The sequence below is a fragment of the Macrobrachium nipponense genome, chromosome 42 (assembly GCF_015104395.2).
Source record: "Macrobrachium nipponense isolate FS-2020 chromosome 42, ASM1510439v2, whole genome shotgun sequence".
NCBI lineage: Eukaryota > Metazoa > Arthropoda > Malacostraca > Decapoda > Palaemonidae > Macrobrachium > Macrobrachium nipponense.
This window is the reverse complement of record NC_061103.1, coordinates 52,188,892-52,205,766: the sequence shown is the minus strand read 5'-3', so window position 1 is coordinate 52,205,766 and position 16,875 is coordinate 52,188,892. Positions and strand designations below refer to the sequence as shown.

Sequence of the window (16,875 nt, the reverse complement as noted above, 5' to 3'; positions counted from 1 at the left end):
AGAGTAACCCACACCCTTGGAAAATCTAACCCTTTTGCATTTACCTACCCAAATACCTTAGCCAAATCCCTGATTAACGTCCAACAAAAGACATCTCCCAAGGACACTGGGGTCTATGAGATCCCATGCCAGAACTGTGACCAATCTTACATCGGATTTACAGGTAAATCACTTCCCCAGAGATTAATACAACACAAACGGTCAGTTAGGTATGGACAACAGAACTCGGCTATTTTCAACCATATAAATGAACATAACCATAGAAGAAACTGGAATTTGTCATGTGTAATTTATAGCAGCAACTGCCGGTACAAGAGTCAAATGATGAAATCGGCCTTAACCCTGGACAGGTATCGCTATTTCGCTACCCTGTTAAAGGTAATGTGGGTCAACCTCAACCCGAGCGTCTAGAAAAATTTGCCAAAAATCAGTAACTTAATTTTTGCTGTACATTATAGTTTCTAAAATTAGTTTAAAGATAATAATATACTACTGAAGAGATAAATAATACCCATCTACAAATTTGATATTTATTACAAATATTTTAAAAAAATAAGTATATAACAAAAAATAATTTACAAAAATATTTATAAAAATACAAAATACCTATATAAGAAAATAGATTGAGGAATCCTTCCTAAAACTACAATTTACAAGTCTCCACAGCCAGAAAAGGTGTCGGACCCATAGAGGTCAAAATCTGAAAAGAGAAAAAAAAGGTAAATTTTTTGCCTCCAAATCCCCAAAAACTGGCAAATTTTCACGAATTTTTTTTTTTGTACCTAAATGAATTAGGAAGTGGCTGATTTTTTATACAGAATAAAGTCATATTATCCTAAAAAGTAATTATGTAAAAATATTTGGACAAAGATGATATTAGCTGTTATATCAGGGGCCAAATCTAAAGTTCACTTTTTACCTGCTATTTTCACCATGAAAATTTCTTATAAAAATGGCTGTAACTACTATAAGATATGGTATTTATGCATGAAAATCTACCAGAATATCACAAATTCTATAGAGAACAAGAATATATAGCGGTATGCAACTTACCTAATTGATATATGCAGTAAATGGGCCCCCACCCACGACAAGTGCGACGGCCAAATTTGCTACCTGAAATGGAGGAATGGAATGTAATTTTCAATGTGTTATCTAGTTACCTAATTATGCGTAGATTTGCATAAGACTATTATGGTAGATTGCTGGACATTTCAACATTATTTTGCAATCATCAAAAAAAAAAATCTGACCCATAAAACTTACTCTAATGTAAAGGTCATTTGTTGACCTCCTTGTTTTACCATGAAAATTTCTTATAAAAATGGCTGTAACTACTATAAGATATGATATTTATGCATTAAAATCTACCAGAATATCACAAATTCTATAGAGAACAAGAATATATAGTGGTATGCAACTTACCTAATGGATATGTACAGTAAATGGGGCCCCACCCACGACAAGTGCGACGGCCAAATTTGCTACCTGAAATGTAGGAATGGAGTGAAATTTTCAATGTGTTACTTAGCTATATAATTATGCATTGATTTGCACTAAAACTATTAATGGGTGACTTGCTGTGTTTGTTTGAAAATTATTTTTGCAGTCATCAAAAAGAAATATTTCGAAAAGGGAATATTTTAGAATATTTGGAAATATCGACAAAAATGAAAAATAAACTATTGCAGTATTTCAGGTAAAAAAATGGGTGATATATATTTTGTAAAGATTAAAATTATAGCATTTATGCAAACAAGTTGTAAAAAAGTTTCATGATGTAACTTACCTACGTACGAGGCACACACTTCGGACACAAGACAGTTTGATGCTGTAGGCAGACGGGCCCGTTGCATCGCAAACCATGCTGTGTTCGTCTTGTGGTCGTCTCTAGATGGGCAACTTCGGCAGCGAACACCCTTGCGCAGCTTGACGTGGCCAATGGCAGGAAGATGTCCCTGCTGCGTGTCAGCCAAATGAAACGTAACTGCCATCAAAATCATCGCTTTCATATTGAGCAATGACTTCATTGATTCGGTTCCGGTACTCATTACCTCTGCGTGCCCTAGAAGCCATGACTGGAAAAAAAAACAAAACATTCGAAAAATGCACTAAAAAAAAAAAAAAAAATTAGAAATGAGCACTTGAAAAAAAAATTAGAAATGAGCTCACTCGAAAAAAATTAGAAATGAGCACTAGAAAAAAAATTATGAGCATTAGAAAAAAAAATTAGAAATGAGCACTCGAAAAAAAAAATTAGAAATGAGCACTAAAAAAAAAAAAAAAATAGAAATGAGCACCCGAAAAAAAAAAAAAATTAGAAATGAGCACTCAAACGGAATCAGCACAAACATTACTCCGGGGCACGTACGCGATACAACACACCACCCTCCAACATATTCCAGTAATAAAACAAAACTATACTAGCATGAACCCTGTTCTCTTCGCAATGTTTACCATATAACTTTTGCTTAGAAAAAAAAAAAAAAAAAAAAAAAAAAAAAAAAAAAAAAAACACACACAGAAAGGGGCATTTCGAAAGGAAATGGATCAAATGTCAATATGGGATCCCAGCCACTTCCAAGGTCGGTCACGCAGGTGTTTACGCACAAACAAAGAGAGAGATAGAGAGAGATATTTACGCACAACAAAAAAGAGAGAGAGGGGGGGGAGAGAGATGTTTACACAAGAGAGAAGGAGAGAGAGAGAGAGAGCTTTACTTACTACAGCTTTCAGAGATGAGATGAAATTATTTATATCGAGAGAGAGAGAGAGAGAGAGAGAGAGAGAGAGAGAGAGAGAGAGAGTGCTTTACTTACTAGGCTCAAAGATGAAGATAGATCTTTCAAAGATGAGATCATTTTTAGAGAGAGAGAGAGAGAGAGAGAGAGAGAGAGAGAAATATGCGAAACACTAAAACAAAGATGAGAGAGAGAGAGACCCACAATATACGAAACATAAACATAAAGGATCAAAGAGGCATTAGAGAGAGAGAGAGAGAGAGAGAGAGAGAGAGAGAGAGAGAGAGAGAGAGAGTCAAAGAGAGACCCAGAAATATGTGAAACACTAAAACAAAGGGAGAGAGAGAGAGACCCACGAATATACGAAACACTAATCAAAAAGAATCAAAGAGGAATGAGAGAGAGAGAGAGAGAGAGAGAGAGAGGTAAAACATTAGAAATGAGCACTCGGAAAAGAAGGTAAACAGAATCTACCCCAGAGTACGTACGCGATAAAACAACCGCCAACCTCCAACATATTCCACTATAAACATTTATACTAGCATGAACAAAACTATACTGACATGAACAACACTACTAGCATGAACACTGTTCAATTTCAATATGCTACGTTTACCTAATAATTTTGCTTTTTTCATAAAAAAAAAAAAAAAAAAACGGACATTCAAAGACGCATGGATTATTGGCAATATGGCACCTCAGCCACTACCAAGGTCGCGCACACGTTTGCTACAAACAGCATACGAAGTTAAAACGTCTCCCGTACATGATGGGTGCACATAGTAAAACATTTCCCAATATAAAAAAAACTATACTATTAGCTATTATGCCACAGTCATACACGTATTGGCTATGTAATAACTTTGCTCTTCGCAAAAAAACACAGAAATTAGCACTTGAATGCCACGTGACCATAAGGGCATATGTAAGTCGTAGGTAAGTGGCAGGCATTCACAAAGGCATTCATTTTATAGAAACATCATCCTCCGACATATTCCAACAGTACAAAATACGATTGAAATGAACAATACTCAGTATCCGACATTTATCTAAAAACTTTGCTTTTTGCAAAACCTTCAAAAAATGACACTCGAAAGAAATTAGACAATATTTCTGCTATGTGACATCTCTGCCGCTCCCAGAGTTGCTCACGTGACCCATAAACATCCCGAAACAATTTACAATATAAAAAAATACACTAATTAGCTATTATGCACACAGTCCGACATGAATTGGCTACATGATAACTTTGCTATTCGTAAAAAAACACAGAAATTGGCACTACAAGGTCACGTGACCTTGAGCGCATTTACGACGTGATAAGGCATTCACAAAGGCATTCATTTTATAGAAACATCATCCTCCGACATATTCCAACAGTACATAACACGATTAGAATGAATAATACTCAATATCTGATGTTTATCTAAAAACTTTGCTTTATGCAAAAAATGCAAAAAGTGGCACTCGAAGCAAATTGGACAATATGGCGGTATGTGGCATCTCTGCCACTCGGTTTGTGGTGTGTCACTTAGATATAGGCCCCAGCTAGACTTTCCAACACAACAAAGTCACATGACTATACAGAGTGTTCATTGAGAAACTGTTATGTAATAACTTTGATTTTCGATCACTAACCTTTCTACTAAGATGTGGGTCGTCCTTGACCCTAGTGGTACCTCAGAAAATAGGGATGCACTGAAGAGGGGGGCTGGCACGTCTGCTCACCATCAAACCTGACAGTATACTAGACGTCTGCAGGTCGATTACACCCACATTGGACATGGGTGATAATTTATGGGAAAAAAACATGTTTTTTGAAACACTCCTTGGGTCATGCAGGACCCACGACCCCTGTCCAGGGGCCTTAATAAAAGAGAAGCAGGTAATGAACATCTCAAAAGGAGCATGGATTTCAGATATGATCGACGAGGTTTTCATCCAACCAACGCTTAAGAAGATTAAAGGAAGATTATCAGCGGGGGTGACCTAATTGGCTTACTTGTGGACGGATCTCTTGGTATAAATACCACCTTTTCTGTAAACTTTTCTCATTCATATACCTGAAGAGAGAGACAGCAGTCTCTGAAATAAAGTACTTTTCTCTATATTTTGGTGTTTTTATGGGCTCCTTTTATTAGATGGAATTCTGTTGTTACAGAACATTTTTACCAGATATATATATATATATATATATATATATATATATATATATATAATATAGATATATATATATCTATATAGATATATAATATATATCTATATAGATATATATATATATATAATATATATATATATATATATATATATGTAGATATAATATATATATCTATATATATATATATATCTATATATATATAATATATATATATATATATATATATATTATATATATATATATATCTATAGATATCTATACTATATATATATATCTATATATCTATATATATATATAATATATATATATATATATATAGTATATATATATATATATATATATATATAGATAGATATATATCTATATCTATATTATATATTATCATATATATATATATATATCTAATATATATCATATATATTATATAGGATATATATCTATATATATATCTATAATATACTATATATATATATATATATATATCTATATATATATATATATATATCATCTATATAGATAGTATATATACTATAGATCATATATATCTATCTATATAGTTCATATATATCTATATATATATATAGATATAAGTATATATATATCTATAGACTATAGCTATATATATATATATATACTATGTATATATATATATATATATAGATATATATATATATCTATATATATATATATATATATATATATATATATATATATATATAGAATTGTTACGTATGAGCCCGGCCTTGAGAGAGCCTCCGATGCGTAAACAGAAATAATTGAGGGAAAAAATAGTGAATTGCTTGAACTTACCGTAAGAAAGGATTTAAAGTGAACATTTACTCTAAAGGAAAGGTCACCAGAAACTCAGCTAATTACTTTACAGCTATTTATTTACAAGAGGCTGCTTAACAGCCAAGGTTAAGTAAATGCAACTGGTCCCCACATGGACTAATAATATCTCTCAAGTGGATGATAGCTGGCGCAAAATGAAATTCACGTGATGAAGCTGGTTTCGAAATCTTGCGGCAATGCAACACTTGCGGGCAGACAGACTTGACACGTGACTCAGGGAATCTGGAAAAGGATCCCAGATTACACAAGATAAAAGAAAAATGACTTCTTGCACAAGTTACGATTATTCAGTTCTCTAACACTGGGGCAAAGGAACCCTAATGGTTCACTGAGGTATGCACTGAAGACTTAGTCTTTAACAAGTCACAAGGGGGGAGCACGTGGCCCGATGAGGACAAAGGGCTTTTGATGTAGGAGGGATAAAGGTGAGACTTGAAAATGAAATTAGCAAGAGTCGTATGGTAGTAAAAGGTGCTGGTTTGGAGTTTACACTTTAGACGTACCTGGATGCCATGTTCAGTGTGGACCTTTGTGGAAAATGCGGAATCCGGCTTGGTCTCAGATTTGGGCGTCTGGGTCTCTTGGCGCGCCAGTACGCCATTAGGCTTAAGTGTGGGAGGCTGGCTGGCTGGACATCCGTCCGAGGTCACGAATGCATTCAACTGAGGGAGATACTGGTCCTCTCGGAATCACAGGGCTTCCATATACCGCCTTGGGCACTGCCTGAAAGCGTAAACACAGCCAGCAAATTGGGAAGGAAAATAGGTCTTATTGTAGAAGTCCCTAAAATCCATCTCGAGGCCTAGCTACTCTTGTGACTTGCCTATCTTACCATAAAGCTTCGTCAGACCGGAAATTTCTTCCTACCGACGTTGCTCTCCGTCCCAAATCAAATTGTTCTTTAGGAGAAAGCATGGCTGCTTCTTTTATAACTACAATTAATTAAAACCTGCTGGGAAGGCGAGGCGTTCAATAAACGTAGCAGCTCCCCCTGTTAAGAAGGCATTCACTCCCTTTCGGACGTGAAGGCCTTGGCTTAAATAAGTTGATCGTCTCGACTATCCAGTTCTCCTACTCTAACTGAAGTTTTTAGAGCAGCGATACAGCTAACTACAGTGACCTACCTAACTTATAGGTGGAGATGCTAAGCGTACTAACTTAATGGAGTAATGTAGTCTAGCCTAAGTGATAACTACGGGTTGTCTGTGACGACAATCTACTCTACCCCTAGATAAGGTTACTTGAAAATTCTTTCTGCTACTACCCTAATGCCCTGGTACTAAATCATTAGCCTAACCTACTCATTACAGTTAAATGGAGACGCAATCATTCCAGAGTGTGGTACGCACAGCAGCGGTTCGGCGACCGAATTGTTAAAATACATTAGATGAGGTAATGATGCGTGAGGATGATGAGGGGTGAGTAGAGTGCCAGAATGGAAATGCAATGAGGTAATTATGACATTTACATGAGTGTTAGTATCACAATTTCTAGGGGTTAGAGGGTTAGTTTACTGGCAATAGATCAGGCTGGCTACCTTCTCTGGGTAGGTGCCAGGATCACTCTGCAAATGAAAGTGACACTGTACCTCAGGCACAGGTGTCAAGGAGAGCATGTGGCTCTTTGGTTAGTGTGTTAATGATTTGTTACGTCCCTTCTTCTTCTTCTTATTCCTCCAGGACCTGGCTATACCAGTCCTAGGAGTAGACGGAGGCACCGACTCTGGGGTAAGGCCAGAAATGCCGTCAGGAGCAGCGGCAGTGGTAGCCTGAGGGATTGCAGGAGAACACCCTACTTCGGTATCTGCAGCAACCGTCGTAGAGGTGGAATGCCTACTTGCAGGGGTAGGGGCCCTTCCCTTCACTTCGAGCTACTGCGACAGCCTCGTCGGTAAGGGGAAAACTCCAGGCTGACTCCGTGTCGGGCAGTTCCTGGTTTTCCAGAGGAGGTATGAAGGTAAGGTCTGCCGGAGGTTCATCCTCGGGTGACAGAGGTGAGGCTGAAGAAGAATTATGGGCTGGAGATTGGCCATGGGCTGCGGTAAGCTCCATGCCTGTTGGAGGATCTCCTGTATAAGGATCCTTGACTAGGTTAGGCGCCGGCGCCAGCTCGGGGCCAGGCGCAGAGGTCAAGTTCTGTGGTGGCTCTACGTCCAGGCTGGACGGAGCTTGGCACTGCTCAGTGCTGCCAAGTGGCACTGGCAGCGAGTTGAGGTCGACTGGACCTGTGTCGGGTACTGGAAGTGCAATACCTCTCAGCGTGCCCTTGATAATGGGAGACAGAGGCTCCTGTCTCTTTTGGAAGGCTGAGCCTTGTAGAATATGGTCAGTGTCCACTGCTGGTAGTCGGCTAGGGCACCTAGGCCAATTCGTGGAGTGCCCTAGTACGTTGCAGGTCTTACAACGGAACTGTGAATGATCAATCTCCCTCCGTTGTAACGGGGGAGACTGTTGGTGGACGTACTTCCTGGAGGAAGTAGAATTCTGATGACTCCTTGCTTTGGAGTGATTTGTTGTGGGGTTAGGACCCCTAGGCTTTTTGAAATGAGAGGGAGACTTCATGTCTTGCCCTAGGAGGAGGTCGTAACCTCCTGGAATGTAGCTTGCAACTGCAAGGGTACAAACCTTGGAGAAGTGAGGTCTGGTGACCCTCAGTTGGACGGTCGGAGGGATCAGCTTGATATGGTTGATACCTTCAATGGTTATCAGTTGACGTCTGTCAATATTAGCCCCTCGGGGGATTCGGTCTTCCCGTATCAGGGAGATTTGAGCGCCAGAGTCGTCGTAGGCTCTGACGTGGCTTGGCGGATAATGGCTTTGGAGGGGTGCGACGGTTATAGGGCCCTTAGCCGGGGGTCCTAGTGAAGAAGGATTGGTAACGGCCATTGCGATGGCGGGAATATTGTGATTAGCGCACCCTCCGTAGTTGGCAGACATGTGACCCTTGCGGCCACAGTCGTGGCAGAACTTGTTCCAGAACCTCTTCCGTGGCACTGGACGGTAAGGCCGAGATGCCCCCACAGGTTGCGAATCTGTGGAGTCACCAAGGCTGGCAGTGTGCTCTGGCACAGGTGAAGAGTCCTCTCTGGCAGTGATTTGACGTGGGGAGGTTAAGGAAACCTCCGTTGAATCACCCTCGGAAGCAAGTCCGGGGTTAACTGGTGGGCTTACCTCTTCCAAAAGGGAGGAGGTAGGCAGTGAAATGGTAAGAGTCAGACCAGAGATGGCGGGACTGTGAGAGACAGTGGGTGCAGGGCTGGAAGCTGGCAGAGTGGCTGAAGCTAAAATACTCTCCTTACGGGCCTTCTCCCGCTTGATTTCGAGTTCCTTCTCCTTGAGAGCTAGCTCATGCTTTCTCTCTTCCGCTCTTTCCTTCTTCTCTGCTTCTTTGGCTTATCTCTGGTTTTCTTTTTCTTCCCTTTCTTGCAGGCGCGTGGCATCCTGCTGCGCCGTCATCCACTGGTCAAGTGCTGGTCCAGTGTAACCGGCCTCCTTGCCCAGAGTTATGAGGGCTCCGAGCTTCTCTAGCTCTATGGCAAAGAAGTCGCGGGAAGCAGGGGAAGACATTTCCCTTAGGCTGCATTAGAGCTCTGATGAAAATGAAAATAATGGCCAGGAAGGGTACTGAATGGAATGGGAGTGCCTACTGTGTACAGTGGCACTCACTTGGAAATGTGTTCTGCGACGTGGTAGAGAAAAAGTCTGAAAAGACTGGGTGCTCTGTGGCACTTGGGAAGTGTCCCGTAAGTTGGTGGCACTTCTGGAATGGCACCTTCTGATGAGGCGGGAAATCAAGTAGTGTGTGCGGCGTACGTCACACTTAAGGGCGTTCCCAACTTGGGAGACGCTGGAATGGGCTACCTGTAGGTCCAATACAGGTGCACGGCACTTTCAGGAGGCGTTCCTTTTGGGACAGCACTAGTAGTGCTGGTATTGCGGCACTTCGGGAGGCGTTCCCTTGTTGAGTGTTCCGAAGGATCACTGATCCTTTTACATGGACACTAATGAATTGGGCGTTCCGTAAGGACGGACACGCAGGTAGAATGGCTACCTGTACGGCCTGTACAGGTGCAATGGCACTTATGAGGAGGCGTTCCTTTTGGACAGCACTAGTAGTGCTGGTATTGCGGCAGTTCGGGAGGCGTTCCCTTGGAGTGGTCCAAAGGATCACTGATCCTCGTACATGGACACACTAAAGAATAGGGCGTTCCGTAGGACGGACACGCAGGTAAAGGGCTACCTGTACGGCCTGTACAGGTGCACGGCACTTATGAGGAGGCATTCCTTGGGCACTGGTAGCGTGCTGGTGTGTCCCGTCGGACGACACTAAATGCAGTATACTCAAGTATACTGAAGAGAAATGGTACTCTGTTCGGGGCAGAGTCTAATGGTGGAGGAGAGAAAGTAAAAGGTGGGAGTACTTCAGCAGCCAGTCGATGGACAGTGTCACGAATTAGTGGCACTGTAAAATGGTAAGACCTGACGTGCACTGGTGGTGGCCAGTCCTAGACTGGTAGGCTTCCTTGATGGAAGTAATGAAGGTTGCGGTGGCACACTGCGGTTTGTGTTTGTGGTATACGCAAGTCTTTTGTGATAAAAAATGGAAAAGACCACTCGGGGAATGGCAGGTAATGGTAATTTTAGAAATGCTCAGTCCCTCGCTGAAGTACTCGGTAAATGAAATAAATGCTTGCAAACTGCAATGGACACAGGCGCGTACGTATCACGCTCAGTGTAAATGGACACAAGAGACTAAAATAATGTTAGTTCTGCATGCGTAATGGTAATAGATGTAGTACTCTTGGCTTCGTGAATAATGGGTTGTCTCTCTCTCTCTCTCTCTCTCTCGGAGAGGGTGAAAATGATATATGAATGAACTCCCTTGTATTTAATTGAACTAATACTTTTAGTTTTAATATGACGCACTTGCGTTAAATTATCTACTTACGTTAACATTTAATGAAAGAATTGCTTTGGAATACGTTTTATGAAAATGATAACGCGCTCGCAGTGAACGATTTTTACGTTAATGGTAGCGGCTTGCGCTTATTTGAAATGATTTGTGTTTCCATATGAAATTTACACCGATGTGTTTTGCGTTAACAATTCTTGGATTTTTACTGTACTTTGATGATTTACGTTAACTTTACGTAAGGATACTAGGTCCTTGTGACAAGCGAAATGACGGTAAGGATTTTAAGCTGAAATGTTAGCAAACATTTGTAAATGGAAAAGGTTACGTTTAGTACGAAAGGAAATGAAACTTTCGCTCAGCGAGCGAGTGAACGATGTTAGGCGAAACGTGGGGTGAGGCGAGCAGAGCGGGCTAGCAGAGCGGTGTGCACAGCGTGTTGTTCAAATAGCTGATTCTCTGTAAACGCAGAGGCGATTTACAACACGAAATTCTAATTTCTTACTCGAGGCGAATTACGTTAATTTCTCTGGCAGAACGATAGATACTAGTACCGAGATTAATATTATTTACGTTAAACTTTCAAGACTTACGTTACTTTGCTTAAATCGTTGAGATAATGCTTAAAGGGATAAAAAACATGGCTGCCGCTTTGTGAGACGGAACGTTGGCTGGGAAAGCGCACGCGCGAAGCTTACAAAGCTGGCCAGCTTGAGCGGTTACCAACTCTTGGAATGAAACCTACGTTAAAATGAATTCCCCTAACCTATCACAGACAAAAGAATTGTACACTTCTTTTGCCGTAACTATTAGTAGAACACTCCTAACTAGCTAGGCTTTCTAACACAAGAATAAACCCTGACAAAGCACTTCCTAGTTTGATCTGGTACTTTCTGGCATCTATCTAACACGTGCTCTGTCTCGTCAGACGAGGACAATGCGATTTACAAATAATAGAATTCACTCGGCGCTCTGGCCGTTACAATATAACAATATTTCTCACTTAACACTTATTTAAAACACTTCATAATAAAAATACTTGAACGTATCTTAAGCTAACATTGGTTATAAAATAATCATATTATATGAATGGTATACCTTACCATGAGCCAGTGTGTGTCTTCCGCTGCAAGTGTGCTTTGTTTTGCGCTTTTGTAAAAACATTTACATTTTAAGTTTTACAAGGGATAATGCGATTTACAAGCTTTTTAAGCAAGCTAGGTTCGAATCCTTGGCGAGGTCGACATTGTTACGGATTAAGTAAACCAAAAGGTTGGCTGATAGCTCAGGTAATTACCTTACAGCTATTTATTTACAAGAGGCTGCTTAACAGCCAAGGTTAAGTAAATGCAACTGGTCCCCACATGGACTAATATCTCTCAAGTGAATGATAGCTGGCACAAAATGAAATTCAGGTGATAAAGCTGGTTTCAAAATCTTGCGGCAATGCAACACTTGCGGGCAGACAGACTTGACACGTGACTCAGGGAATCTGGAAAAGGATCCCAGATTACACAAGATAAAAGAAAAATGACTTCTTGCACAAGTTACGATTATTCAGTTCTCTAACATTGGGGCAAAGGAACCCTAATGGTTCACTGAGGTATGCACTGAAGACTTAGTCTTTAACAAGTCACAAGGGGGGAGCACGTGGCGCGATGAGGGACAAAGGGTTTTTGATGTAGGAGGGATAAAGGTGAGACTTGAAAATGAAATTAGCAAGAGTCGTATGGTAGTAAAAGGTGCTGGTTTGGAGTTTACACTTTAGACGTACCTGGATGCCATGTTCAGTGTGGACCTTTGTGGAAAATGCGGCGTCCGGCTTGGTCTCAGATTTGGGCGTCTGGGTCTCTTGGCGCGCCAGTACGCCGTTAGGCTTAAGTGTGGGAGGCTGGCTGGCTGGACATCCGTCCGAGGTCACGAATGCATTCGACTGAGGGAGATACTGTTCCTCTCGGAATCACAGGGCTTCCATATACCGCCTCGGGCACTGCCTGAAAGCGTAAACACAGCCAGCAAATTGGGAAGGAAAATAGGTCTTATTGTAGAAGTCCCTAAAATCCATCTCGAGGCCTAGCTACTCTTGTGACTTGCCTATCTTACCATAAGCTTCCGTCAGACCGGAAATTTCTTCCTACGACGTGCTCTCTCCCAAAATCAGTTGCTTTAGGAGAAAGCATGGCTGCTTCTTTTATAACTACAATTAATTAAAACCTGCTGGGAAGGCGAGGCGTTCAATAAACGTAGCAGCTCCCCCTGTTAAGAGGGCATTCACTCCCTTTCGGGCGTGAAGGCCTTGGCTTAAATAAGTTGATCGTCTCGACTATCCAGTTCTCCTACTCTAACTGAAGTTTTTAGAGCAGCGATACAGCTAACTACAGTGACCTACCTAACTTATAGGTGGAGATGCTAAGCGTACTAACTTAATGGAGTAATGTAGTCTAGCCTAAGTGATAACTACGGGTTGTCTGTGACGACAATCTACTCTACCCCTAGATAAGGTTACTTGAAAATTCTTTCTGCTACTACCCTAATGCCCTGGTACTAAATCATTAGCCTAACCTACTCAATACAGTTAAATGTATATATATATATATATATATATATATATATATATATATATATATATATATATATGATTGATTGATTGTGTATTAAATCTGGCGTCACAACATCTGGGTAATTGACACCGAAATAAATTGAATAGAAAAAATAAATTTTTTTGATAGATTTCATGTAAAAATATCTATAAATATATGTATATAAAAATTTTCATCATACATAAAAGTTCTTACATAGACAATCTATGTATAATTTAAATTTGGTTGAGGAGGCCTGCCTCCCCTATAAATTTATATAACTGCTCTATATTACAATCCTTTCCAAGAATTGTAGCTAGGATAAAATTACCTACTCTGTCCCGACCCCAAGACAGGAACCTATGTCTCAAATTCCCAAGTCTGGGACATTCAACCAGCAAATGTCTCGCAGTCAAGGGCAGAGTACAGTTCTCGCAAAACGGAGGATTTTCACGAGACATCAAGAACCCATGAGTGAGTCTTGCATGTCCAATCCTCAATCTGCACAACATCGTGTCTTGTCTCCTTGGAATATATGGATATGACCAAGGAGACACTGATGACGTGATACTGATCATTTTTTTGATTAGTTAAAATATCCTCCCATTGGGACCGCCAACATTCTTTAATTCTCTGACCCCATAGACTAGAGGATACAAATCACGATATGGTAGTATAGGCATCTTGGGAGTTGACTGCCGATTTTGCCAATCAGTCAGTTTTCTCACTCCCATCCACCCCAACATGATTTTAGATATATCTAAAATATATCTAAAATCAGAGGGGTCAAAAGGTTAAAAGATTCCACTGACTGAAGAACACTTTTTGAGTCATAATATATAATAAAATAATTTTCATTCCGAATAAAAACTTCCTTTAAAGCCTTTAAAATTGCATATAATTCTGCTGTACAAATCGATGCAACAGATGATAACCTGCCGCTTCTCTCTAAATCAGGGAAGGCTACTCCAAAGCCGACGCCAGCATCTGACTTTGACCCATATACCCCTTCTACATACCCGACTGACCAACTTTCTTGATAGACGATGTAAATATGACAGAGAGAGAGAGAGAGAGAGAGAGAGAGACAGAGAGAGGGAGGGGGTAAAGATGTCCATCTGTGAACTTTATGCACGCACATGTATACACGGCATATTATATATATATATATATATATATATATATAATATATATATATAATAATATATTATAATATTAATATATGTATAACTGAATCACGAATGTTAGGAACGTGATAAATCCATAAATAAAGATATATGCCACGAAGGAAAAATAAACGAACGAGTAACTGCGAGACCTTTCTACGTTCTACGTCCTTTACTAGCAGAACTGCTTAGTAAAGGACGTGGAAACCTCGAAAGTCTAGCAGTTACTCCTTCGTTTATTTTTCCTTCGTATAGGATCTTTATATATCTATATATATATATATATATATATATATATATATATATATATATATATATATATATATATATATACTTATTTATTTACGTATGTATTTATATGTATATGTATATATGTATATGTATATGTATATATATATATTATATATATACATATACTTGTTATATTATACATGTGTGTTTGTTTTTTGTTTGTTTTCTTTACGTATGTACGTGGGATAGTGATATTTGTGGGGTGTCTAGGAATCTTTTAGGCCCAAGGTCTAGGCATAGAGAGAGAGAGAAGAGAGATAGAGAGACAAGAGAGAGGGAGGGGGTAAAGATGTCTATGTGAACTTTATTCACGCACCCATGTTAACACGCTTTATTATAATATTATTATTATATATATATTATATATATATTATTTATATATAATATATACATATACATATACATATACATATACATATGCATATACATATAAATACTATGTATATATACATGTGTGTGTTTTTTGTGTGTTCTCTTACGTATGTACGTGGGATAGTGAATATTTGTGGGTGTCTAGGAATCTTTAGGCCAAGGTCCAGGCATAGAGAGAGAGAGAGAGACTGGGTGAGATGGATTGAATGCCGCATCAGAGTAGAAAAATTTTCAGTTATTCAATTTGACGAGTCAATAATAAAGTATGGCAGTATTACTTCCAGACCTTTATATGACATTTTATGTTGTATACGTTTCTTTCGGTTATCACTTTTTTAAATTACGAAAATAAAATTAAAATCATTCCCTCTAGTCGGCAATAAATTAAAATAATTCGATGGTAAAAATTAGATAAAAATGAAGAGGTGTGTGCATCTCGTCTGTGGATGACACTTTCATTTTCGTCAAGAAACAGGAATCGGGAGAGACGTTGCTTCCCTTGTCCATAATAACTTCATTATTATAAAAACCGCAATTTTCATCGCGGTATTCGATGTCTGAAGAAGAAGCTATTCCAATATTTCAGATTATGTGGGCAAAAACTTAGTTATAGTATATATATATATATATATATATATATATATATATATATATATATATATATATATTATATATGTGTGTGTGTGTGTGTGTGTGGTGTGTGTTCCCCATATGGCCAGAAATGTCTCCGCCTGTATTACTTATGATATTCTCTACTACTTGTTGAAGAATTGACATGAGACATTTACCCATTAGATACACTGATTTTATACTACATCTTTCCCTTGACAAAATAACTATTATATAAATATGTTTAACCTACATATTTTTTAATAAGTACTTAATTATATAATTTTCATGTAATCTGTAAATATAACGTGCTGTACATACACACGTTATCAATGAAGCATATTCAGTTATACATGACAAGTTCCAATTGCTCATATAATGTCAGTGGGTGAACCCCTCAAGAAGACCGATAAACATAGAAGTAGGTTTTAGGGAAAGCCAGTGAGTGGGTCCTGGGAAAAGCAAAGCACTGTTGTTGACGAACTTTTGACCCTAGTAACCTTACTAAATTTTCCTTAATCTTGCCCTACATGTCGAGTGCGTGGACACATACACATGATGCATACATACATACACCACAGAAACTACATACATATGTAATAAAGAAGTATATGTAGTGTAGAATATATATATAAATGTGTATATATATTATATATATATATATATATATATATTATTAATATAAATATAATAATATAAATATATATAATCATCCTTATTACATGGGCGTGATAAAGTTCACAGATGGACATCTTTACCCCTCCCTCTCTATCTCATATTTACATCGTCTATCAAGAAAGTTGGTCAGTCGGGTATGTAGAGTGGGTATATGGACACACACTAGTTGTAAATATACCTGGACCATTATAATCGCCTGTACGATAATGCTGCCATATTCATCAGGATTGTCTCAAAGGTTATAATTTTTCATAGTTCTCCTTAAAGTAATTTTATATTTTATGCATTTTTTTATTTCAATAAATTAGAAAAAAAACAATTACTATATATATATATTATATATATTATATATATTATATATATTATATATATTATTTATATATAATATATATATGCTTAAAAATTCACACAGTAGAATGCACGTGAACCTTCAATTAAGATAGCGAAATACACGGGAAATTGATAGTCAGGAATCCAGTGAGCTGCTTTCGTCTTTATTTCAGACATCGTCAAGGAGC

The 16,875-nt window shown here is 38.7% G+C and overlaps 1 protein-coding gene across 1 annotated transcript in view; it reads left to right on the top strand.

Annotated features, from left to right (window-relative positions):
• Positions 1-7,146: 7,146 nt before the first annotated feature.
• LOC135213385 (uncharacterized) overlaps positions 7,147-16,875 on the top strand; it is a 34,743-nt gene continuing 25,014 nt past the window's right edge. Inside the window, exons 1-3 of the mRNA XM_064247361.1 lie at positions 7,147-7,169; positions 7,842-8,134; positions 9,499-9,613. Coding sequence (XP_064103431.1) covers positions 7,147-7,169; positions 7,842-8,134; positions 9,499-9,613 — 431 coding nt within the window. The remainder of the gene's footprint in view (positions 7,170-7,841; positions 8,135-9,498; positions 9,614-16,875) is intronic.